The 27,301-nt window shown below is 38.2% G+C and overlaps 1 protein-coding gene and 1 long non-coding RNA gene across 3 annotated transcripts in view; one reads left to right on the top strand and one right to left on the bottom strand.

The window, feature by feature from the left end:
- The window catches only part of GALNT1 (polypeptide N-acetylgalactosaminyltransferase 1), a 79,507-nt gene extending 60,642 nt beyond the window's left edge, over positions 1-18,865 (top strand). For both annotated transcript variants that reach the window (XM_040479060.1, XM_040479059.1), the window contains 7 exons: positions 2,563-2,733; positions 4,953-5,070; positions 6,794-6,974; positions 7,839-7,978; positions 12,603-12,701; positions 13,380-13,514; positions 16,653-18,865. In XM_040479060.1, the coding sequence (XP_040334994.1) occupies positions 2,563-2,733; positions 4,953-5,070; positions 6,794-6,974; positions 7,839-7,978; positions 12,603-12,701; positions 13,380-13,514; positions 16,653-16,799 (991 nt within the window). In that variant the 3' untranslated portion in view covers positions 16,800-18,865. The remainder of the gene's footprint in view (positions 1-2,562; positions 2,734-4,952; positions 5,071-6,793; positions 6,975-7,838; positions 7,979-12,602; positions 12,702-13,379; positions 13,515-16,652) is intronic.
- LOC121033010 (uncharacterized) overlaps positions 14,836-27,301 on the bottom strand; it is a 39,683-nt gene continuing 27,217 nt past the window's right edge. The window contains exon 2 of the long non-coding RNA XR_005791651.1: positions 14,836-15,027. This is a non-coding gene — a long non-coding RNA (uncharacterized LOC121033010). The remainder of the gene's footprint in view (positions 15,028-27,301) is intronic.

Below are 27,301 nucleotides of genomic sequence, written 5' to 3'. Positions count from 1 at the left end.
TTTAGTTTAATATTACAAAATCAGTTCACATAATACACCGTCATTAACATTTCTAAAACTATGATTAAAACCCTATCATTAAAAATCTGATCTCTTCAGTAGATACAGAAAAACATGTTCATTTATGATTAAAATGAACATCACTTATGATTAAAAGTACTTAGTGAACTATTACAGAGTGGAAATTTACTAATCTGAGAAAGGATGGCCTAAAAAAAAAAAAAAAAAAAAAAAAAAAGCCTTAGCTAACAAACATCAGATTAATGGAGAAAAGTTGAAAAAATTTTTAAAAATATACAGAACATCCTTATGATGCCCTGAATTAACTACTGTCACTCAGTATTAATAGAAGCCTTAGGTTTTGCAATAATATAAGAAGGGTGTACAGATTGGAAACGGAAAAAAAAACAAGTGCTGTCAATTGCAGATGATGTGTTCTTAATGGAAAACAAAATCTTACACAAAACAGAGATGATAACAGTTTAGCAGTGTTGTCAAATATAAGATCTCCATAGAAAAGCCTTCTCCACACCAGCAAGGAATAGTTAGAAAATAAACTGTAAAAAGAAAAAAAGAAAAGATCCTTTCTATAATAGCAGAGGAAATAATAAGCTATAATTAGGAACATGTTTAACAAAATATGCCTAAAATAGAACATCTAAAATTTACTGGAAAATAAGTGGAGAGAAGGATAATAGTCATGGATAGAAAGGTAAAAATATCAGTTCTCCCCACACTGATCTAGAAATTCAGTGCACTTCCAGTTGTAATCTCAACAGAATTTTCTTGGAGGAACTAGCTGATTCTAACATTTATGTAGAAATGCATACTTTAAAAAAATAGGTGAGATAGTCTTGAAGAAGATGAAGTATCAACAGGGCTGGCTCTACCAGATATCAAGACTTATTTTGAGGCTATATTAATTGTGGCAGTGACATATTTGTTTTAAATTTTTTAAATGTTTATTTATTGTTGAGAGAGAGAGAGAGAGACAGAGTGCGAGCAGGGGAGGGGCGGAGAGAGAGGGAGACACAGAATCTGAAACAGGCTTCAGGCTCTGAGCTGTCAGCACAGAGCCTGACGTGGGGCTCAAACTCACGAAGCAAGATCATGACCTGAGCTGAAGTCGGACACCCACCCGAGCCACCCAGGTGCCCCTGGCAGTGACATTGATGCAGAAGTTCACAAATAAATTCGTGAAACAGTAATGTCTAGAAACCATCCCATGTTTACACAACAACTTGACTTATGACAGAGGAGGCATTGGTAAGTACAGCAGAAGGAAAAAAGACCATCAGACAGTGTTGGAATAACTGGTTATCCATGAGGAAAATAAATGAAGTTGGATACTTACTGTTTATCATGCCAAAATCAATTCCATGAGGATTAAAGACTTAAATATGAAAAGTAAAAATATAATACAGCATAGGAGAATACCTTTATAATTTTGGACTGGGAATGATTTCTTAAATAAGACAGGAAAGATGGGGATGCTGAGGATGTTACATACTCTAGAATGTGGCTGCCAAAGGCTGTGAGCAGTGCACCCTTTCCTAGGAAAGAGCTGTGGTCATGTGGAAGTTTTTTCAGATTCATAAAAACTCACAAAACCAATAGAAAAAAATTTAAGTATCTGTGATCAGACAGTTTGTATGAAGAAATACAAAACTGGAAGTTTACTCCTAAAGCAAAAGCAAAATACTGGTTATATGAACATGTTCACTTAGTAACTGAATAACAAAAAAACTGTAAGGAACACACATATCCAAGAGTTTTCATTTTAAGAGTAATCATTTTAAAATGATTATGTAGTCATTAAAAGTGTTATTTTTGAAAACTGGAAATATTTGGAATTTTGTTTTTTTAAGTTTATTTGTTTTGAGAGAGAGAAGGGAGCAGTGGAGGAGCAGAGAGAGAGAGAGGGGAAGAGGTAAAGAGAGAATCCCAAGTAGGCTCTTCACTGTCAGCACAGAGCCTGATGAGGGGCTCAATCCCACAAACTGTGAGATCATGACCTGAGCTGAGATCAAGATCAGATGCTTAACTGACTGAGCCACCCTTGTGCCCCTGGATTGTTTTTATATGTGGAAGTTATGTAAAAGTATGAATTAAAAAGGGATGAAAGGGGGGCGCCTGGGTGGCGCAGTCGGTTAAGCGTCCGACTTCAGCCAGGTCATGATCTCGCGGTCCGTGAGTTCGAGCCCCGCGTCGGGCTCTGGGCTGATGGCTCGGAGCCTGGAGCCTGTTTCCGATTCTGTGTCTCCCTCTCTCTCTGCCCCTCCCCCGCTCATGCTCTGTCTCTCTCTGTCCCAAAAATAAATAAAAACGTTGAAAAAAAAATTAAAAAAAAAAAAGGATGAAAGGTTATCAATGGCTACAAGTGAGTGTGATAAATGATTATGCTAACTTAGTAGGATATAGCAGGAAATTTTTTTATCATTGCTTTTAACATTATAGAATGTATTTTTATTTTAAACACACTTAGCATATAATTATAGTTGTTATACTGAGCCTCAAAAAGGAAAGTTGTGAAGATTTTTTTGTTTGCTTTTATGATTTTAGGAAAACAGTGGTATGTCCTATCATTGATGTGATCAGCGATGATACTTTTGAGTACATGGCAGGCTCTGATATGACCTATGGTGGCTTCAACTGGAAGCTCAATTTTCGATGGTATCCTGTTCCCCAAAGAGAAATGGACAGAAGGAAAGGTGATCGGACTCTTCCTGTCAGGTAATTGATTTGTCAAACATTTTCCCTAAAGTGTTATCAATGGGGGATAGCGAAGCTTTGGGAATCCTATCAAAAGGATTTTAAGTGTATTTTGAGAAACATGAGGCACATACTTCATATAATGTATACCATACATACACGAGGTGTATACCATATATGTAGTTAAGAGCCATCTTTCACATGTATTAGTATTTTAAAGAGGGCTTTTTACTCTGATCATTTAACAAATTTGGAATTTTTCTTTATATAAGCCTACATATATAGATTTTTTCATTTATATAAATCTATATAAATAGTGCACCTGAAAAGTGATGGTAACATGCATATGTTTTTTCATTCCTGTATGAACAACATTTTGTAAATCTGTCAGATTTATGCTTAGATTCAATTGTTAAGGATAATAATATTTAGCTTTAAATTAAACTGTCCCTTAATTAATTGTAAGTGTTGGTATGTGAAAATATTACCTAAAAGTGGGTCGTTGCACCAAAAAATAAGATTGTAAATTCCAACTTGTACCATTCAGATGATAGTTACTGACTTGATAAGGTTAGAAAAGCTTGTTTCAGATATAAAAATAACTAGACTTGACAGAAGTATAAAAAAGGATTTCCATGGACACATTCTGATTTTTCGTTTGTTTTATATTTGGTCATCTGTAGATTTTTTTTCAGAAAGGGATAAGAATCTTTATGCTGTTCAGAACCTTGAAATTGAGACCTTGAGCTCTGGGAGCCATCCTGGGATTTGTCCAGCAGCACCAGCCTGCTGCTTCTGTAGTGGTTGAGAGCCCCTTCAGAACCAACCACGCCTTAGCTTTCTCCCTTCCCGGCCTTCTCAGGCCTGCTTTCCCTTGAACTCAAGTCCTGTTTTGGCCAAGCTGAGGAGAATTTCATTAATTCTGTGCTTTGTCTCCTGCCCTGCCAGAGTCTTTTTCTAGCAAAGGTACTTTTCCACTCTTTTGCTGACACTTCAAGAAATCACCATCTAAATCAGGGGTTCTGAAACATTTTGTAGACAGTAGGCTTCTTTGAAAAGTCTGATAAAAGCTGTGAGTCTTCTCTAATAGGGGGAAAATACACATGTGCAAACAGAAGATTGAGCATACAATTCCAGGAAATGCAGAGATAGCTCAAAACCCAGGGCAAGAAACCTGGGTACTAAATGGTAACTCTGTGGGTGTTGGCCTGTTTCCTCTGCCTCCTAAGATAGTAGGCTTTTCTCATTCTTTTTCTCTTCTAAAATCAAAGTATATTCTAACTTTTATGTGGAAACGACTGTTTCTACGGGAAAGGCAAATGCTGCCACTCTTTACAGCCTAGAATCCATAGATTTCAGGACATGGAATCACAGGCGACAATTCATCGTGAAATATGATGGCCATAGTTTCCTTTTTCCCTGGAACTTAATTATTTTCTTCTAGTTGAAGTCCATTTTTCTTCATACACATCTTTCATGGAAATCAAATGGTTGATGGGTATTTGTTTATTTAAATCCTCCTTCATTATCATTTCTTTGCTTAACTCCAGTCATTTCCACCCACTCTGCATACCTGGGTCACGTGCTGATGAATTGGGCTCCTCTTCTGCACAGAGTGTGCCATACTTGATCAGGATGACCGTCCCCTTAGGAGTGTATGGATTTCATTGTGTACTTCATTCCTTTCCTTAAAGGTTTCTGTTAGGTGTAGGAAAAGAGTCTCATTGTTTTTGTCCTATTTAATCTATATCTTTTGCAATATTTACCACACTTTAAAACCTCATGTGTGAGAGTTAACTAACATGAATCTAGTTGATTATATAGTCAGTGTAGTTGCTGGGAACTGTGGGAAGATACACAGTCAGATGGAGAGAATTATGAGAACTAGCCTGAATTTAAGGAGTTTCAGGTGACTAAGCTTAGTCAGGACTTGAGGACCAGGAAAGGTACTAAAAACAGGAGTGGCCTTGGGACTGGGCAGAGAAGGCTGTCAGGGCACAGGCTGTGACAGGAGTAGGTCCACCGGTCAGCACAGTGGGTATAGGTCTGCCTGAAGACCAAATAGCAGATCATAAAAACATGGAAAGTCCTTAGGGGCCTATGAATGTTTCTGAAGAGTGTGAGAATAAGCATTTATTCTGTCATTGTATACCGTTAATATAACTACTTTTAAAAACAAAAATTGATTGTAAATTTTAAATTCTTACAACTGACCGTATAGAGTTATGATTGGATTTCAGAACACCTACAATGGCAGGAGGCCTGTTTTCAATAGACAGAGATTACTTCCAGGAGATTGGAACATACGATGCTGGAATGGATATTTGGGGAGGAGAAAACCTAGAGATTTCCTTTAGGGTAAGTTCCCTTTGCAAAAAATAATCTTTTACTTAACCTCAAATATAGGTATGCGTTAATTATTCATGTTATGTATCTCTAAATAAAAAATAAAAATTGAATTTACTCTGAGTTTCATCAGACTCCAGAACCTCACTTCATAAAAAGTTAGGTGTTACTATTAAGGGTTCCTTTTATAAACTATATTTTAAGCAAATAATTCAGTTATCTTAATAGTTAAAGTATAAAACTTACACAAGATCCCCTAGTTGTTTTGAATTTCTGTTACTTACAAGGAAGTAATTCAAGCTCTAAAAATAAAAAACAATATGTAGTTTCTATATGCTACTATGGTACTTGACTGCCAAAAACGTAATTTTACTTTCTGTAATATGCTTTGTCCTTCTGTTGTGAAAATTGTTCTCTCTTATATAAAACTTGGTCACTTTACTGGCTTTACATTTTTCAATAAAAAGAAAAAGGAGTTTTGAAATTGCTCTAATTTAACCCAGTCAACCTTATATAAAACGCTTAACCATTTCACATTCACTAAAATCAACCCATTAAAGTGACATTGTGTATTTCTGAAAATGATTAACTTGAGACACCTGGCGTATAGTGGAAACCACATTGAACTGCCCTGTAATCTAAGCCAGCTAGCTCATTTTGTTTCGAGTGGATCACTTTGCTCCCCTAGAAAAGGAGAGGTCTGGACTCTAGATCATCTGGGAGATCCTATCCAGCTGTATCACTTTGTGATCCTGGGAGAACTTTAAAGTAGAGACACTGAATATTTAACAAAATCAGAACTTCTCAAAATCTGTTTTAAGTGTAAATAGCAGATTTTTGACTTGCAGAAGAATGTATTTTGAAAGGAGCAGAAGGATAATTTCATTAAACTAAGAATGTGAACCCAAACTTGATGTTTCTTTTACCCTTTTGTTTTTATTCTCATGAAGATGACAGAGCGTGCTGTCATTGTCCCAGTGAATAATTCATGAGAGATCCAGTTTCAGTTTCTAGTCGGTTTAATGTACAGGCTATGACAGGTCTGGAGAAGGAGGAGTAGATAGGACTCTGGCTGCATATTGCATGGTCAAAAGTGTTTTGACCATGAGCCATGTGTATACTACACACAAAATCTAACCAATTTCATGAAACAATACGTCCTTGTTAGTGCTGGTTGCCATTCCTCAGAGTTGAACTTACTATCATTTTATGAGTCCTGGCCTGCAGTTAGAAAAACATTACTCTGGGGGCACCTGGGTGGCTCAGTCGGCTAAGCATCCAACTCTTGATTTCAACTCAGGTCAGGATCTCATGATTCGTGAGTTGGAGCCCTGCGTCCTGCTCCATGCAGTCCGAGTGGACCCTGCTTGGGATGCTTCGCCTCCGTCCCTCTGTCCCCCGCCCCCTGCTCATGTGCGCGCACATGTGTATGTGCTTTCTCTCGAAATAAATAAACTTAAAAAAATAATACTCTAGACCTTATGTCTTTTCTGCATTTAGCCTTTAACATATCTTTTCTGAATTTAACCTTCAACCTCTGGTTTGATCAGAACCAAAAATTACAGAAAAGTATCCTTCTGAGGAAGCACTGGCTTTGTGACCATATAGCAGGAGCTCCACTGTGAGGATGTATAGCCATGATTCTGTGAAGTTTTAACTGTGAACATCCAGAGATGTGAACAGTTTTTAAAAAAACATCAGGGTCTTATGTGGTCTTCTTTTCTGTTGTTTTCAGATCTGGCAGTGTGGAGGAACTTTGGAGATTGTTACCTGCTCACATGTCGGACATGTATTTCGGAAAGCCACACCTTACACATTTCCTGGAGGCACAGGACAGATTATCAATAAAAATAACAGGCGACTTGCAGAAGTGTGGATGGATGAGTTCAAGAATTTCTTCTATATAATTTCTCCAGGTTAGCATTATTTTGCATTAGAAATACAAGAGTATAACTTTCTTATTCCTGATCTTAATGCATCTGAGAGATAAGAAGGGGTAGAAAAGCCTTGAGTAGGGGCAGAGCACCAACCTCACGGGGTTGTCGTAAGGAATAAATGAAATCACACCCAGTGCCAGAGTGCTTAGCAAAGTGCCTAATATAGTAACACAATGAGTTATCCAGGTCAGTATCGCACATGTTACTGTTAGCCCAGGTGTCGTCAGTGTTCTGTATCTATTTTTAACCTAATTGTGTTGTTTAACTTTTATATGAAGATTGGAATCTCTCGGGGCCAGTGCAGAGCACTGTAGCATGCCTCTAGGGACTTCTGTCCAGGAACTTCTCTGCTATTCAGAATTTTGTGGGAATAGTTGTTCCCTAAGCTCTATATCTTCCTGATGTTGCCACTGCAGCCCCCTTTTCTAATTACCATAAGACTGGCCAGTCAGCTTGCACAGGTCAGTGAGTTGTGGGAGAGAAACCTGACTGGAAACAGTTGCACTGCTTAATACTTGGGCAAAATAGATCTTGATTCTTGTTTTTGCCTAAACATATATATTCAAGCTTTCTGATCCCATAATAACTTATGTTTGTGTGTAATATTACTAGCATTGTATTTCATTCTCACAATGAAGATCTAATTTTTCTTTAAAAAAAACACATATTTCCTTGTTTTATATTTTGAACAATGGATTCATGGTATATCACTTGTGTAGTCATATCACCAAAATGATACCGCTTTTCCCATTTGCCTGGCTTGTTAATAAATGCGTTATTTACATAGAAATACGTTACCTAATAGAACATGAGTAATTCAGAGTCGATTATTTCTTTCAACAGGTGTTACAAAGGTAGATTATGGAGATATATCATCAAGACTTGGCCTAAGACACAAACTACAATGCAGACCTTTCTCTTGGTACCTAGAGAATATTTATCCTGATTCCCAAATTCCACGTCACTATTTCTCTTTGGGAGAGGTAAAATATATATATATTCTGTGTGGTTGTTGTGTTCTCATTTATCAAAAACGATAGAGCTTAAACATCCAACAAGGGAATCCCTCCATATTAAAATTAAATAACTTCAAGTGTGAGACAGTTCTTGTTAACACAGTACCTCATAACTTGAAATTTTATTAATTTTTCATGTTATTAAAATAAGAATGTTCCACCCTTAACCTTTCAGAGGTGGACTCTTATTTCAATATATTAGTGTCTTCAGTAGACTTCTTTAACAAAATGTCCCATGAAGTTGAAAGCATATACTCCTGGTGTTAATTAGCCTGAATCAAAGCTTAACAAACATCAAAGTAAAGATAAATTGTAAAGAAGGGACAAAGAAAGTTGAAAGACCATATATAATAGAAGTCACAGCAGCAAATAATATGTGTGGTCAGGGCCACAGCGAGGCCCCATCCCAGGATTCAGTCTCATGATATTTGGGAAAAGTAACCCCTGACTCCATAGGAGGCTGTCCCTTCTTCAGCCATTTCATTCATTCAATAAATATTTGAGTACCTACCGTGTGATAGGCACTATTTTATGTACAAGGATTGTAGCAGTGAATAAAGTCTCTGCTCTTGCAAATCTTACAATCTGTGGAGGAAACCAGGTTTTTAAAGTATACAGTATGGCAGGTGGTGCTAAGGGCAAAGGGGAAAGAGAATGGCTGGTGGGCCTGAGTAGCGGTACTGTTTGGGTAGTTGAAAAAGGCCCCTCATATAAGAGTTTTGATTTTTGAGCAGAGATTTAGAGGAAGTGAATGAGCAAGCCATATGAATTCCTGGGGAAAGAGTGTTCTGGGCTCAGGGAAAAACAGGTACAAAGGCCCTAAGACACGAGTGTACTTGGCGTGTTCCAGAAACAGCAGAGAGGACAGTTGTCTGGAATGAAGTGAACAGGGGGACTGGGAGGGTAGTAGAAGATGAGGTCGAGACAAACTGAAGGTCAAGTCACATGGAGCTGGTAGGCCACAGTAAGTACTTTGGATTTTATTCTGAGTGAGATGGGAAGTCAGAGAGAGACAAGCAAACTTTCACTGGGAGAAGGTCAGGTTGTCTGTGGGAACAAGAGTAGAGCTGGGGTGAAAGGAAAGGCGTAATGAAGGACTATGGTAAGATTTCAGCCTGAGAAACTGGGGCAGGGAAGTTGGCAATGAGATGGGAAGGCTTGTGGAGAAGGTAACAGCAGGCATTCAGCAGTGTAGTTTGGGACCTGTTAAATTGGATCCAGGTAAAAATACAGGGTAGGTACTTGCATTTACAAATCTGTAGTTTGGATGAGAGATTGGGGGTGGAGATCTAAAGGTAGGAGTTTTCAATATATAGGTAATTTTTAAAACCACAAAACTGTATGAGATCACCGTGGTAGGAGTGAGTGTAGACTGAGAAGAGGGGAGGATTGAGAACAAAGCAATAGAAAACTCCACAATTTAGAAATTTTGAAACAAGAATGAATTAGCCAAAAAAGATTGAGAAAGAGTGACCATTGAAATAGGAGAACTAAGAGTGTGTGTCCCAGAGACTATGTGAAGGATGTGTTTAAAGAAGGAGGGAGTGGTTGGGGCACCTGGGTGGCTAAGTCGATTGAGAGTCCGACTCTTGGTTTCCGCTCAGGTCATGATCTCACAGTTTGCGAGTTCGAGCCCCAACTCAGGCTCTGCACTGACAGCATGGTGTCTGCCTGGAATTCTTCTCTCCCTCTCTCTCTCTCTCTTCCCCTCCCCCCTTTCAAAATGAATAAATAAACTTAAAAACAAAGAGGAAGTGGTTGACTGCTGAGTAAGCCTAGTACAGAGAACTGACCACTGGACTGGTAAGGGAGAAGTTGTTGGTGGGCTCCATCTCACTGTGTCAACAGGGTTCCCATGGAGGTTGGTAGGGACAAAATCTTGATGGCTTCAAGGAAGAAGAGGAAGTGGAGATCATGAGTCTGGGCAAGTCTTGCAAGAAATTTTGTTGTAAAGAGAGCAGAGAAATAGTGGCTGAAGGGGAATATGGAGCTAAAGAAAGGGTTTTTTGTGTTTATTTTTGCTAAATCAGAACTGTGCTGATGCAACTGACCAAAAGAGAAAATGTGAAGATGTTAGAAAAGAGTACTAATGGCAGTCACCTGTAATAGATGTTGTTTAGATGTAATAGATGGTCATGGTGGGCAGGATGAGAAGGCAGGGTGTCCACTGAAGTAGGAAGGAAGTGGAGGGAGTGGGGACAAATGCAAGGTCAGTCGTGATTGGAGGGTAGAGACGGGTAGTCTGTGGTGGGAAGTTCTCGGATTCTTCCATGTCCTCTTTGAACACAAGATCATCAGTTGAGAGTGGAGAGAGTGTATTGGTGGTGTTAGGGGCTTAGGGAATAAGGACGAGATGAACGTAGAAGAGCAGGATATGGGGCAATATATCACAGCAGCAGATATATCACAGAGGGGAGCCCGGTGCTGATGGTGGTGAGTCGGAGTAAAACCATTCAGCCCGTGCCAGCACGAGTACAGGCTACCTTTTGTCCTTAGTAGTTACTGAGGCTACTTCAGGGGAGACCTGAGCTCCCTATGTGTGAACTCTGTAGTAATTTAAGAAATTCATCCTCAAACAGGTGAGGAGTAGGCTGTTTCTTGATTCATTAATGTGACTCTGTTCCCTTTGCTGTAGCCTCATTCCGGTCCAGAATAGCAGCTGTTCCTATAACTTGCCTTCAGAATAGAGGGAATGAGTTGGGTTTTTTTTCCTTGAACTGACCCAATTTTGGATAACACCTAGGCATTGTTAGCTGGGCCAGAATCCAGGCATATTACAAAGAGCCACTTGTCTAACCCACAGTAGATGATTGCCAAGGCAAGTTTGTTCTTTACCTGCTTCTGGCCAGCTGGCTTTCTGTAAAAGGAACAGATTTTACCCACTGTGGCTTACTTGTCACACTGTCGTTTTAACTAAGCAGATGGTCTTAAGCTTGTTTGCCCTCAGTATCAGGCCACACTAGGCAGATTAAAGCTCTGACTTCTGGTGCTGGGGTCATTCTCAAGCACCCACCCCAGTGCAGCTGGGGGTCTCGTGCTGGGACCATAGCTCCACCTGGTTGAGCTTTCCTATGCTAGAAACTGGAATTTAGCCTTTCAGGGATCTTTTGTCATGCTTCAAAGGGTCTAGAGAAGCCTGAGATCATAGAATTTTAGAGTAGAAAGGGGAATGAGAAGGTGTGAATTTAGAGCCTCTGCCTTTTACTAAGTCTGACTTTCATGGCTCCTGTAGGACCTGAAACTGAATAAATGAGTTTCAGACCTGTTAATCCAGGAGATAAATACACTAAACAACAACCACAGATAACAAGTAAGTCAGATCTTTCACAGTTTAGCCAGTCTTAAGGACTAACCAGTGTCTTCCCCAGACAGATCTAATGATCCTAAGATTTAGTGAGTATGAACTCCATGTCAACTCTATGTCTTGGTCTGAGTGCTTTACAAACATTAACTCATTTTATCCTCATATCAACACTATGAGATAGAGGTATTATTATCCCCACTTAACCATAAGTAAATTGAGGCATAAGTAAATGGTTTAAACACAAAATGGAAGAGACAGGATTTGAACATAGGCAGTATGGCTTGAGAATTTGTGCTCTTAACCATTCACACCCATACTCTTTCTCATATCCAACCAATATTTCTCTTATTGCAGTGAGGGAAAGAGTGAATCCAGATTCCATTATATTGGAATCGAGAAGTCCTTAAACTGCCCGTGTTGTTTTGCCCAGTGGAAGTGCCAAGATCCTAGAGGAGATTATAGCAAAAACTAAGAAACCTGGGCTATAGGTTCCTGCCTGTTTCCCAGGAATGGATGTGCCCAATAGCAAGAAGTAAAAGAAAAAAATATAATAACGTACTCAATAGCCACATATGGCTAGGGTAGGCTAGCCACATATGGTAATATTGGATGGCACAAGTATAGAACATTTCCATCATTACAGAAAGTTCTATTAGTGCTAATTAACACAGCAACACAGGAAGTTGTCTGTCTTGCTGTCATTCCACACATTTCTCCCTGCCAGGCCCTAAGTTGGGGTTTCCACATTTGCTTGTCAAACCCGGTGTTTTAAAAGCTCATAACTACTGTATACCCTGTGTAATCTCAAACAATTTAGGTATATCCTAAAACAACTTTCATAGGGATGTACTGTATCATATTCCCAAACCATCCCGTCAGTAGTTATTTTCCTGCTAGGTTAAGGAGGACATCAAGATCATATTTATGTTCAGGAATATCTACTCCAATGATGCAAAGCTCCCTTCTTTTCCTATGTCAAGTCTTTAAGGGTCCCTGATAATTTAGAATCTCAGTTGCCATTAGACATCTTGATGTTTACCAAATATTTTACCCAACAAGAGGACATCTCTTATTTCTTTTTCAAGGCAGTCATCAAGATGGAACTTGGAATGTGAGTAAACTGGAAGGAATTGATAGTGTATTGAAGCCACTGAGCATTCTGCCATCAGTCTACACGGTGTATATGTATGTGGTAGAGAGTTTCGATTGACTTTAACGTCCATATGGATCTATATGTATGTCTTGTTTATCTAACACCTTGTATTTTCTTTATTCACTGTCCCATAGATAAGAAATGTGGAAACAAATCAGTGTCTAGATAACATGGCTAGAAAAGAGAATGAAAAAGTTGGAATTTTTAACTGTCACGGTATGGGAGGTAACCAGGTGAGTATTTTAGTAAAGCTTTAAAAGGAATAATTTTGGGGGCACCTGGATAGTTCAGTTGGTTAAGCGTCTGACTTCAGCTCAGGCCATATTCTCATGGTCTGTGAGTTTGAGCCCCGTGTCAGGCTCAGAGCCTGGTGCCTGCTTCAGATTCTGTGTTTCCCTCTCTCCTTGCCCCTGTCTCCCTCATGCTCTCTGTCTCTGAAAAATGAATAAATGTTAGAAATAAATAAAAGGAATAATTTTTGGATTTGTTTGAATCTTTTATCTCATGATGTCATTCAGGAAATATTTTCCTACCTATGAAGAGACAATTCTAAAAACCTCTAGGAGAAGGGAGCCTTCAGTCTAATGATTGTTTTTAAAGGAAACATTTATAAAAGGCCCCTTGTGAGAACCGTATTTACATTGCTTTGCGTGAGATTTATTTTGCCCTTTATAGTCGAACAGCTTTTGATAGCCCTTGACAATACGGTGTATACAGAGAGTTCACGGTCATTTTTTCTTTCCTGTATGTAAAATTTGTGGTAGCTTTTTCAGAATCATTTATTCTCCTAATACTACGTTAATAAAGTTCAGAAATCAAATATCTTGAGATACTTGTTTTTTTTCTCTGCCAGATTACTGGCTAGTTTCTTTTATTGTTAAAGCTTATATGTGTGCATTTTTGTTTTTCAGGTTTTCTCTTATACTGCCAACAAAGAAATTAGAACAGATGACCTTTGCTTGGATGTCTCCAAACTTAATGGCCCAGTCACAATGCTCAAATGCCACCACCTAAAAGGCAACCAGCTTTGGGAGTATGACCCAGTGGTAAGTTTTCCACTTGCATAGAGGAATGAAATTATGTGTGTTTTGAAGCTAAAAAAATTTTTTATGGCAAAAAGAATGAATTCTTGTAAAGTTTGAAGATGGATCAAATTGTTCTTACATCTAAAAACCTACAGGTGGGAAAAACAAACATGTTTTAATCTCCCCAATAATTAATCTTGCCCCCCATTTCTTGGGTCCTTGTTGCCACTATAGCCAGTCTTCTGTGTGTATGTCCTCAAGCTCTGTAGTCGTCTAGTGTGGGGGAAATGGAGATGTGAGTAGGCTGTTTAAATTAGTGAATTAAACACTTAGGTAAAAGGTGAGCTTTAAATAATTAAATTCTCTGGCTCATAATGATTTTTCTGTGACATATGTAACAAAGCTTTTTACCTTTGCTTTCCTCTGGAACCTCTTCCTGTCACCACACGCTGTGTGCTGTCCTCACACACGGGTGCAGAAAAGATCACTCAGAGCACCCCCAGTAAGCCTCACTCCGGCGCTTTGCATCTGGCTAACCTGCTTGTGCTTTTGCTTTAAGGTTCTGGAACCAGCACTGGAATCTTCAGTAGGTCTTTCTCTGGTTCTTTTTCTTCTGCACAAGCACTGATTTTCTTTTTTTCTCTTAGGAAAGACTTTTGCTCCTACCTTACTTTCTACATACCATCATGGTGTTACATGTATTAACAGCAAGCGAGGGGCTGGCTGACACTCCTGCCTCTGGTTCTCCAACCGTGGCTCTAGCCTCGGCCTGACACTATGGAAATAGCTCCTGGCTGCAAAGCCAGGAGCATTCCTGTCTTTTTCTTTAACTTCTTTAACTTCTTTATTAGCATCATGACTTTATTAGCAGTTAAGACTTTGGCTGTCTTTTCTCCCTATACCAGGTCATATGCAAACCCTGGTCTCCTTTAATCATCAACTCTCCTCTTCCTGGAACATACCCTGTACTTTCACACTTCGTTTCACAGACTCTGCTGTGTCTTATGGGCTAGAACTTCATCCCATAGTGACCATCTGCAAGGGAGGCTGGTTAAACAGGCATTGGTTTTCCAGTCTCTAAGGTGTGATGGGGACAGGAAGTGGGAGTGGATGTTCGTAGCCTGTGTATGATCTACGCAATCTGCCACACCTGTTGTTCCAAAAGTAAAATGTGTGCTTAGAAGTTTAAGGAGCCAAAGTAGGTTTAAGGTATTTAGAAAGAATCAGTTGTGAATGTAGTTTTAAAACTTCTGGAGCCCTTTGCATGGTGTCTTCTCTGAGGTAAAATTTTAGTTTTGCAGGCTGGGTTCTATCAGATAAAGTTAGTTCAGTATTCACAAGATAAAGTTCAGTGTTCACAGTGTTCATTAGGGAGCACCCTTTGGATCAACGCCTGTGAAAAGGACAAAGCAGAATTGGGCAAAAGGAGGAGTCACGCTACGATGCAGGTCCCACAGCTTGAGCCAACTGCATGGGGAGCTCCGGAACAGCCTGTCGGCGGTGTCCTGCCTCCATCAGTCTCAACCACAGCAATCTGGAAAAATAAAATATTCATGTCAGTGATTTATAATGTAAACCTAAAATCATGAAACCGAAGGCTCCAAAGGAACCATAGAAATAAAACCCAGGACCTTGTTTTATACACGTAGAGACACTGAAGCCCAGAATGGAACTTGCCCCCAGGGTCACAGAGCAGGTAAAATGATGGAACCGGGTCTCAGACAGACCTGGCACTCTTGATCCAGGATTCTTTGCATAATACCATAGGTCTTTGATTAGATTTATATATTCTTACATCTTAGAGTCTTATTTATATTCTATATCACATTCCATTTATGACACCAGACGCTTCTGCTTTGATGCATGGCTCTGTCCTTTCGAAATGCAGATTTTGACCTAGTTACACTAGAGATTAGGGGCAGGAGCCAGCAAATTACCTTTCCTAGGTTGCAAGTAGACTCTACAATGATAATTATAGCTTTTATTCTCTGCTTAAAAGGTTACAGTTAGTTATCTGTCACCTGTTTATCTAGTTGCCTTAATTAAGCTTTTTCTGGGGTGCCAGGGTGGCTCAGTTGGTTGAGGGTCTGACTTCGGCTCAGGTCATGATCTCACAGTTCGTGGGTTTGAGCCCCGTGTCGGGCTCTGTGCTGATAGCTCAGAGCCTGGAGCCTGCTTGGGATTCTGTGTCTCCCTCTCTCTGCCCCTTCCCTGCTCATGCTCTATCTCTGTCTCTCAAAGGTGAATAAACGTTAAAAAAAAAAAAAAAAAAAAAAAAAAAACTACTCTCCTGTGTGGAGAGTAGTCAGTGCTGACTGGGTCCTCTCTTGAACACAGTGATGACAGTCCCCGAAAATGAAATGTTCCAGATAAAAGAATTACATTAGAGGGATGAGTAAGAGTCCAATAAATGTGTTAGTAAACATATTTCACACTTTCTTACAGTTGTATACATTTACAGGATAATGGTTAACTCACGTTCCTACACAGCTGTTGGCTGTGTGACCATGCTGGTGACCAGCGTGCAGTAACAGACATATAAACTGACCTAGGCTAATCACTCTGATAACTCTGTCCTGACATTTTGAAATTATTCTAAATATCAACATGACAGTATTGAGTCTGGAGTACAAATGAGTACATAGAAAGTTACATAGCACCATCTGTCACCCATTTATTAATGGCTGCTTTAAGATGATCTCTTAAGATTTTGAGTCTTCAAAAGGACCTGAATTTTAAGGACATGAGGTTTGGAATCATAGAATTAATTTGAACAGCCTTATCACAGGGAAATGAAGCAATTTTGAAATAGCTTTTGAAAATAGGTTGAGGATCCTAAATTAGGAACCACTAATCTGATCTTTTTTTTTTCTTTCTTTTTTTTTTTTTTTTAAGGAAGCTGAAGCACACAAAGTGAAATTTCTCAGTGTTAGAGCTTGTGCAGAATTGGGAGTAGCTAGCATTGTGGTCATGTTCGTTTAAATTCATTGTAGCCCACTGCACCCCAGTGCCTTTCTCCCTCCCACATAGCTCTTAAGGTGGTCTTAACGTAGACACCTTTCCTACGGGGCAGTTTAATACTTGTCAGAAACGATGGCTGAGATGTTTGAGTTTTTTTCTGTCACGTTCATGTTAAGATTTCTTTTCTGTCTCTTGCAGAAATTAACCCTGCAGCATGTGAACAGTAATCAGTGCCTGGATAAAGCCACAGAAGAGGACAGCCAGGTGCCCAGCATAAGAGACTGCAATGGAAGCCGGTCCCAGCAGTGGCTTCTTCGAAACGTCACCCTTCCAGAAATATTCTGAGACCAAATTTACAAAAAAGGAAAAAGAAGAAAAAAAAATAAGGATTGACTGGGCTACCTCAGCATACATTTCTGCCACATTCTTAAGTAGCAAAAAAGGAAAAGTGCTTTCCTCCTGTGGGGATGTAAGGTTTATCAGCCATTGAAACTTAGACTCCTCTCGCTTTTCACTAGCTGTGAACCAGCCTTCTTGTCCAAGGACGTGAAACTACAGAGTAGCAAGACTGCGCACACTGATGTTTACACGATGGAAAGAGTCTTTCATCAAGAATCATTGTAAAGAATATTCAGGCAGTGAAGCAGTCAACAAACGTGCTTTCCGGGGAGCTGCACCTTTCATGGTTTGCTTGCACATCAGTAACTTTCACTGAATGTGCTGTCCTAATGAAGAGATTTCTAAGATTTTTTTTCTGATTAGGACTGGTAACCAGTATATTAAATATTGATAGAAAAATAAGTGAAAAAGAACTGGAACCAGTTTCAGAATCATGAAAACAACATTTTTACAGTTTAAGAAAAAACTATATTAAACAGGGTTTAAAGGAAATTAAAACAGAACTATGAGAAGTACAATTTGTTATAGTATAGTATCAAATTTCTATATAGATTTTATACCTCAGTGGGGAAAAATAACGGATTCCAGTGACATTTTGTTTTCATCTGTGATAGTCATGGATGCTTTTTTTCCTTGGGGTGCTGAAATTGAGCTAAAAAAAAAAAATGGCTCTTTGAACGTAGTTTTAATTGCTTTCTTCAATTTTGTTTTATTTGGTTTATGGGCTGTTTAAATTGTAATTTTTAATTGCCTTCAAAGAATGAAGATTTAACAATGTCTGGTCTCACTGAACAGGTTAGATTTCTCAGTTGCTCTTGGGTCAACTGGCTATTGACTTTCACACACACAAAATTTCCTATTAGAGTTTGAACTTCTTAACTTGATTCAGCTGATTATGCTTAATACCCAAGATTCATACTACTGTACTACAGATTTGTTTTCACAGCAATAAATCTTCAGTTCTTTATGATTCCACTCAACAAAAGGCCTGCAGAAGTGATTATTTGGGTATTTGGAGAGGATCCATTTGATGATTTTTTGGAAAACTTTTTTCACTCCATACTCAGATGTGCTTTATTGTCAGGTGCATATTTAGATTAGATTCTTGTAACGGTGATCTTTTTTTTTTTTAATTTGAAAATGTTTGACTTTTTTTTTTAATGAGTTAACCAAAGAAGTGCAGCTACTCTTATATATTAGTCCTGCATTTCTTCCCTAAATTCTATTTAGATTAAATCAGTTTTTTCCTCTAATTTTTAATACCACAGTATAACTTCAGAATCGATTAAAAGTTGAGTATAACAATTAGTGTTTTAATTTCATAGAAGATCTCATTGTGACATCTTTCCTGATATGTAAAGCAGTCCATTGGCAAAAGTGCTTGTATTTTCTTATTTGTAAGAATATATTTAGTGATACTCTTTTCTTTGATTATCAAAGACTCTCACTGCAGGCAGTGCTAGTTCTTGTGCCTAAGAATGTTTCTGAAAGTTGCATCACTAATGGCTACTTGCCAAGTTGAGTGTATAGAAAGTTTCTCATCTCCTATTCAGGTTAATCAGCATCAAACACATATGGATGGTTTAGAGTGAGACTGTAGTACAGAATGCATACATTTTGTCCCCAGGAAATTTGCAGTGAAGCAGGTGCTGGATGGGTTGTTTTTGTTTTGTTTGTGTGTGTGTGTATGTGTGTGTGTGTGTTTTTCCTACTCCATGAGCTCTGTTAATTCTGTCTTCAGTAGGCCTAATGTTCGAATAAACCAGATGTCTAATAAATTATTTTCATGCTCAGAATTTCAGGTTTTTGTACTCTAGTATAGCTTGGTTTTATTCCTTATTGTAAGAAAGCTTAAATAGCAATGTGATTCAAGGTTTTGTTTTGTTTTTTTAAGAGGGGGATGCGAGTGATTTAATTCATGGGTACTTTTAGAACCTGATAGATAATCCCGTTGCCTTTATTTTTCTAATTAAAAATTTCGTAAATACTTTGAAAATATAAAATATTCCTGAATAGTTGTGCCTTACATTGGTTTTATTTGAAGTTAAAATGGATCCCTATTCATTACAGCTATTTGTAGATCAGGCCGTATGCTAATCACTAAGTCAAATTGGGAAGAAAAGAATGAATCAAAAAGAAAGCAAAGGATGAAAAGAGGGGATTATTTGACCAGTGAAGAATTCACCAATGTGACGAGAATAATCTGAATCTTCAAATTTATTCACCTTCTTCCAATCCCAATCCATTTTAATGTCTTTCTGTTCTGATTGGCACCCTGAAAATATAAGTGAAGGGCAGCATGTAGGACATGTCCTTATTTCCCTATTCTACATTTAGCTGAGAAACAGAAGTTCCTCTGTAAAGATCTGGTGCTCTTCCCATCTTTCAAGAAGCACACCAGGAGTAAACTGAACTCAGAATTACATGTTCTTTTAAGGAGAAAGAAAATCAGAAGGTAGGGTTTCTTAGGTGGTAACTGTGAGCAGAGGTATACAAAGAATGAACCATTTTTTTACTCTGGAAAATGAGATGTTTTCAATTATGCAACACTTCTCCCATTGTCTGACTTCCTGAAGATAAAGAATTTGCTTGATCTACCAAAAACTAATAATTTTGCAGGAAATGAGGCAAAACTCTGCTGTATTGACTATACATAGCAACAATTAAAAATTAAAATTTAAAATTACCATCTGTGATCACATCAAATAAGTCAAATATCTAGAATGTTAACAAGAGATATGTAAGACTTCTATCCTGAAAACTACAAAATGTTGCTGAAACTATATAGAACACTGCAATAAATATGTTCATGAATTGAAAGGCTGCATAATATCAAGATCTGTTTCCCACAAATTGATTTACAGAAATCAATTCAAATTTCAGTGAAAAAACAATCCTTCCGCTGAGGCTTTCTTGTAGAAATTTGCAGATATATATGGAAATCCAACAGACCCAGAACAACCAAGATAGTCCTGAAGGAGGGGGCAAATGTTGGAAGACTTAACACTACTCAATTTCATGACTTGCTTTAAAATTACAGTAATTAAGAGAGTCGTACTAGGGTTCAGGACTAATCAGTGGATAGAAGAGAATTGGGAAGCAGACTCGTACATGTATATGGTCATTGGCTTTTCAACAAAAAAACACAAGCAACTCCATGGAGAAACTTTCTGAATATTGATACTTTCACACAATGCACAATGTTTTCAACATGGATCAGAGGACCTAAATGTGAAGGACAAAACAATAAATCTTCTAGAAGAAAACAATATCTTCGTGACTCTTGGGATAGGCAAAGATGTCTTAGGACACAAAATAAACTCCATAAAAGAAAACTGATTTGATTTCACCAAAATTACATTCTTCTCATCAAAAAGATAAAGTGAAAAACCATGCTGCCACCAAGGACAAAATAGTTGCAGTACACATAACAAAGGATTTGTATGCAGAAAAACAACTTTTAAAAGCCACTGCAAAAGCAACACAATATAAAAGTTAATAAGTGACTTGAATACACACTGCACAGAAGCTATCCAAATGCGCAATTAGCATAGGGAAGGGTGTTCAGCATCAGCCATGAGGGAAGGAAGAATGCAACCACCAGGAAATAACTGTTGCACACTTGCCCAGAGGGTGAGAAGGTGTAGAAACTGGCAAAAGTGTAAGTATGATCACCTGAGGAAACAGCTTCCCAGTTTCTTATAAATGTAAATGTATGCCTACTCTGATTTCACTTCTAGAGATAAAACCCAAGAGAAATGAGGGGATATGCCCACATTAAGATGCATACAAGAATATTCAAAGCAGATGTAAAATAAGCCTCAAACTAGAAACTACACCAATACCAATCAGCATGATAATGGATAATCAAATAGTTACTGAAATACTAGTCTACAATTTAAAAAAAAAAGGAATTACTGATAGAATAGGGATAAATAGAAAAAGTATTGAACAAAGAATGCTAGACATACTACTTTTATATGAAGCTCAAGAATAGGCCAAATAAACCTAAGGTGCTTACCTTTGGGTGAGTATAGATTTGGAAGTGGCATGAGAAGACCTTCTGGAATGATGGAAGTAGTCTATAAATTGATTTAGATGATGCAAATTATTTAGATAATTTAAAGTTTTACTGAGCTATATACTTAGGATATATGCATTCTGCCATCTGTATACCTCAATAAAGTGCTGGGGGGGAATAAAATACCCTGCTGGTATCAGAGTTTTCTAAATAGCCTTCCACTGCTACACAATACCCAAAGACTGGCTAAATTGCAACAAACATATTCAACTGAACTCACAAGAAAATATGGGAAAACCCTACGGTCCGGTGAGGCAGGAGGGAAGATAAGTACACAAGTCACAGAGGTAATGGTTAAACGTGAAAGCCTTTCCTCTCCTAACAACAAAATAGAATAACCAGGGCTTGGGGAATGATAGTTCCTAGGCCTTGGCCCTGAACAAAGCTGGGGAATTTAACTAAAGATCCCTACATAAAATTGGAAAATTCAGAGAGCTCTATAAGTAAAAGGATGCATAAAGAAGTCTGCCTTGTAAAGGAAACCAAAGGGTAAAATCTGACAGACTCTGCCCTTTTTCTAGGTAGTAAATGGTGGCAAGGATGATGCCACCACTGTGATCATAAGGCCTAGTTTTTAGATTTTGTTTTCAAGTAATCTCTACACCCAACATGGGGCTTGAACTCAACCCCAAGATCAAGAGCGGCACGCTCCACCAACTGAACCAGCCAGGCACCCCAAGGCCTGCTTTTAAATAGATCAAGAGTTTAAAACCACAGTTACAAAGTCTGCAGATCAAGAAAATAGAGTGAATCTAGATTTATGGCACTTGCTGGAAACAATGAGAATACAGTATTTCTTTGGGTGGGGGGAGGGGGGAAACATTAATCCAGGCCCCTATATGCTCACAAGTTAATTATGAAATTATTAAAAAGAGAAAATGAGCCACCAAGGTATTACCAAAACAAAGTTCTGGCAAAGTGATGAAAGCTTGTGTCAGATTAAACCTGCCAATAAATTAATAGTCCTGGACAATAATTTTTTAAACGTTTTAAAGCCTTGGGAAATGAACAAAGGACACAAAATGTAGAGGATTCAGCCCTTATTAAAAAGGACCTTCTATATAAGGTAACATATGTATGTCTTTTCCCCAAAGAACATTTCCAATGTACACAACACACTAGAGGTAGTGGTCATACAGATAGAAATTGTTGTCTTAGACCGTATTTATGAGCAGAGTGGCTGGAGATTGGAGAATATCTAAAAGAGGGAGTCACAGAGGAGCCCCCAAATCTGCATATGAATTTCCTCAACTGCAGGAATGATTTGAATGTGCGCAGGATGAGACTCCAAGAAGTCCACAGAAAAAACTTCCCATTTGGAGGGGCTTGATCAACACTTTAGACTTTACGAGCATACCTTTGGAGATTCTGCAGGCTCAATTCCAAACTACTGCAATAAAGCAAATATCGCAATAAAACAAGTCAAATCAATTTTTTTTTGGCTTCCCAGTACATATAAAGGTAATGTGTACACCATATTGTAATCTGTTGAGTGTGTGATAGCATTTCATCTAAAAACATGAACCATGTACATTCATAATTTAAAAATATTGCTTAAAAATGCTAAACCATTCTCTGAACTTTGAGTAATTTGTGATCACTGATCACAGATCACCATAACAAATACAATAAAAATGAAAAAGTTTGGAATATTGTAACCATTACCAAAAAGTGACACACAGACATGAAGTGAGCAAATGCCACTTGAAAAATGGTGCCAGTAGAGGTGCTCAATGGGTTGCCACAAACCTTCAATTTGTAGAAAACACAGTGTCCATGAAACAATAAAAAGAAGTTCAGTAAAACAAAGTATGCCTATGTATTGAAACCCAAGGCCCTGTGTAGGAATAAAGACCATTTCTTAAGGACTTGGGGCTATTCCTAGGGCCAAGGACAAAATGCAGAAAGACCATACCTAACAAAATATAAAACCAGGCCTCTGCAACATCAAGTTGATCTGCCAACAATCTGCTAACTTGGATAAACAGTCTTCAGAGGAAGAGGACATAATACAGAACTGTTTGGTGCACCAATCACAATGTTGAGTTGTCCAGTATAGCATGAAAAGTAATGAGGAAACAAGAAAGTAGATTTTTTTAAATAGTCAACAAAAAGACTCACTGATGACCTAGATGATGGAATTAGCAGATAAGTTCATCAATAAAAGTGGGGTTTCTTTTAAGATAAAAAACTGATATCAAAATGTGGAAAATTTCAGAAGAAATTTAGAAACTGGACAGGAGAAAAGAATCCTAAAATTGAATAATATTTTAAAAATCAATTTAATGTGACACATTAGGAAAAAAGATCAGTGAACTTGAACACAAGTCAATAAAGAATTTCCAAACTAGGGGCACCTCGGTGGCTCAGTCAGTTAAGCGTTCGACTTCAGCTCAGGTCATGATCTTGTAGTTGGTGGGTTTGAGCCCCACATTGGGCTCTGTGCTGATAGCTCAGAGCCTGGAGCCTGCTTCAGATTCTGTGTCTCCCTCTCTCTGTCCCGCCCTCACTCGCACTCTGTGTCTGTCTCTCTCAAAAATAAACATTAAAAAAATTTTTCCAAACTAAACCACAGATGGAGAAAAAGATTGAGGGAGGGAAAAACAGCCTTGAGGATAAAATACATGCATTTGAGACCTAAAAAGAGAGAAAACAACGAAAACTGTGAGAAATAATGTTTCATGCCCCCCTCCTCCCTTCCATGATTACTGCCAATCTCACTGCAAATTCTGCCTTTGTCTACACATGGCATTATACTTTCTGTGTCTCTGTGTTTCTCCTTTTTATAAGGATACAAGTTATATTGGATTTGGGACTAACTCTAATTCAGTATGTCCTCCTCTTTCCTAACTACATCTGCAAAAACACTGTTATGGGTTGAATTACATCACCCAACAAAGATATGATAAAGCCCTAACCCTGAGTACCTCAGAATGTGACTTTATTTAGAAATAGGGTTTTTTACAGAAGTAATCAAGTTATCAGGAAATCATAAGGGTGAGCCCCAATCCAATATGATTGATGTCCTTATACAAAGGGGAAATTTGGACACAGAGAGACAGAAAAAATGGTGAGAAGACATGGGTAGAACCATCTATACGTCAAGGAATATCTGAAGCTACCAGAAGCTAGGAGATAGGCATACAACAAGATTATCCCTCAGCCCTTAGAAGCAATCTTCCCTGCCAAAACCCGGATTCTGGACTTTGGGCCTCCAGAACTCAAGAACAGTAAAGTTCTGTTTAAGCAACTCAATGTGTGGCACTGTGTTATGGCAGCCTCAGGAAAATAATAGACTCTATTTCAAATGAAGTCCTATTTTGAAGTATTTCTGAGTAGACACGAATTTGGGGGTAACACTATCCAAACCAGTGCATCCACTTAACCATTTAAAGAAGAATTAACACCAGTCCTTTACAAACTCTTTCACAAAAGAAGAGGAATATCTCAATTCATTCTATGGTGCCAGTACCAAAGCCAAAGATAGCACAAGAAAAAAAATAAAGATGAATATCCCTGATTATTATAGATGCAAATATCTTTGACAAAATACTAGTAAACCAATTCCAGAAGTATATTAAAATAATTACAAACCATGATAAAGTTGGATTTATCTAGGAATGCAAGGTTGGTTCAACATATAAAACTCCATGTAATACACTATATTATTTGAATAAAGAACTGCATGATCATTTCAACAGATGCAATAAAGGGATTTAGACAAAACCCAACATGCTTTCCTGATTAAGCAAACTCAATAGAATGGAACTTCCTCAATTCAATAAAGGGTCTCTATGAAAAATCCGTATCATCATATTTAATAAGGAAAGACTGAATGCTTTTCCCTTAAGATCAGGAAGATAACAAGGATGTCCACTCTTGCTGTGTATATTCAGCACTGTACTGGAGGCTCTGGCCAGGGCAACTTTGAGGCAACAAAAGGCATCCACATAGAAAAAGAAGAAATGAAACTATCTCTATTTGCAGATGACATCATTTCATATATTAAAAAATTCTAGGAAGTCCATCAAAAATTATTAGAGGGACGCCTAGGTGGATAAATTGGTTAAGTGTCCAACTTTGGCTTAGGTCATGATCTTGTGGTTGGTGAGTTCGAGCCCTACTTGGGGCTCTGTGCTGACAGCTCAGAGCCTGGAGCCTGCTTCAGATTCTGTGTCTCCCTCTCTCTCTGTCCCTCCCCTGCTCATGCTCTGTCTCTCAAAAATGAAAAAACATTTTAAAAAATTACTAGAATAAATGAATTCAGCAAGGTTGTAGAATACAATATCAATACAGAAAAATCAGTTGTATTTCTGTACACCAGCATAAATAGTTCAAAAATAAAATTAAGAAAACATTTAAGGGTGGCTTGAGTGGCTCAGTTAAGTTTCTAACTCTTGATTTCTGCTCAAGTTGTGATCTCATGGTTCATGAGATCAAGCCCTACATTCTGTGCTATCAGCTCAGAGCCTGTTTCAGATTCTCTCTCTCCCCTTCTCTCTCTCTCAAGATAAACAAACATTTTTAAAAAGAAAACATTTAAAATAGTGTCAAAAAGAATAAAATACTTAGCAACAAATTTGGCAAAAAAGTACAAGACATATGCATTGAAAACTAAAACACATCACTGAAAGAAATTTTAAAAGATCTAAATAAACAGCACAAGTTCATGAATCAAAGTAATATTGTTAAGATGGTAATTTCTCCCAAATTGAGCTACAATTTCAATGTAATGCCTACCAAAATCCCAAGTGTCTTTTTGCAGATATTGACAAACTGATCCTAAAATCCATATGGAAATTCAAGGCGCCCAGAATAGCCAAAACAATCTTGAAAAAGAAGAAAAAAGTTGGAGTACTCAAGCTTCCCAATTTCTTACTACAAGGCTGTAGTTTTCAAGATAGTGTGGTACTGGAATAAGTATAGACCCACAGATCAATAGAATTGAGAGTCCAGAAATAACCCCTATACTTATTCAACAAAAGTGTGAAGAAAATTTAACAGAATACCAATAAATGGTGGTGGGACAACTGGATACCTACATGTAAAAGAAAGGAGACCCCCTATATCATATCACACACAAAAATTAACTCGAAATGGATCAAACACGTAAATATAAGAGCTAAAACTGTACCACTGTTAGAAGAAAACATATCCGCCATCTTCATGACGTGATCATTGGGCAATAATCTCTTAGATATAAAACCGAAAGTAACAGCAAAGGTAGAAAAGCAAATATAGAAGTAGAACTTGGTCTATTTGTAGACCAAATATATTTATATTATATTTAGACCAAATCTAAAAGATTTGGAGTCCGGTTCAAGACAGCAATGTAGGAAGATCCTGAACTCACCCATCTCTCATGGACACACCAGATCTATAGCTGCAAATCTTGTGGGAAAAAAAGCCTAAAAACTAGTGGAGAAATGCCTTCACATCAGGCAAATGAAGAAACACACACACACACACACACACACACACACACACACAATGAAGATGGTAGGAAAGGCTGAGACACAATCTTGCCATAAACCCCATGCCCAGCATTATGACCCCACAAATGGGAGGGAACACAGAAGTCAGAGCTTCTCCCTGAGGAACAATGGTTTTGTACCCCACACTGGGAACCCCAATTTTTAATACTGGCACCTGAGATACAACCCCAAAACATCTAGCTTTGGAAACCATTGGTGTTCATGCCCACGAGACCCATGGGGCTGTGGTGAACTAAGAAATGGGTCTTAAAATGCCTTTATGTGGACTCACTCACCCCACAACCTAGAACAGAAGTAGTCTTTTGAAAGGAACCTGATTTTGAGATAATGTGATGCCTCTAGCTTTGTTCTTCTTTCTCAAAATTGCTTTAGCTATTCAGAGTCTTTTCATGGTTTCATACAAATTTTAGGATTATTCTATTTCTGAGAAAAATGGCATTGGAATTTTGATAGGGCATAGAATATTTTAATGCTTTGGGTTATATGGGCATTTTAACAATATTAATTCTTCCAGTCCATGAGCATGGCATATCTTTCCACTTATGCATGTCTTCAATTTCTTTCATCCATATCTCATAGTTTTCAGTATACAAGTCTTTCACCTAAATTTAAGTGTCAATCTGAGGGGCAGGTGCCTCCTAGGGTACTCCTTGGGGGACAGAAGCTGGTGGATGCCATCTTTGCACTCTTCCCCTCTGCCATGTTAAAGCTGGTGTGCACTCTTTTTTTTTCCAGGTGGAAGCCATCTTTGCACTCCCACTCTGCCTTGCTCTAGACAGTAGGTACCATCTTCATGCTCTCCACCTGCTGCACTCCAGAGCATCAGTATCGCTTAGAGGGGAGCTCCTACATGCACCAGTTTTTATGAATGG

The sequence above is a fragment of the Herpailurus yagouaroundi genome, unplaced genomic scaffold (assembly GCF_014898765.1).
Source record: "Herpailurus yagouaroundi ecotype Mexico unplaced genomic scaffold, PumYag 142, whole genome shotgun sequence".
Taxonomy (NCBI): Eukaryota; Metazoa; Chordata; class Mammalia; order Carnivora; family Felidae; genus Herpailurus; species Herpailurus yagouaroundi.
This window is presented reverse-complemented; position numbering and strand designations above follow the sequence as displayed.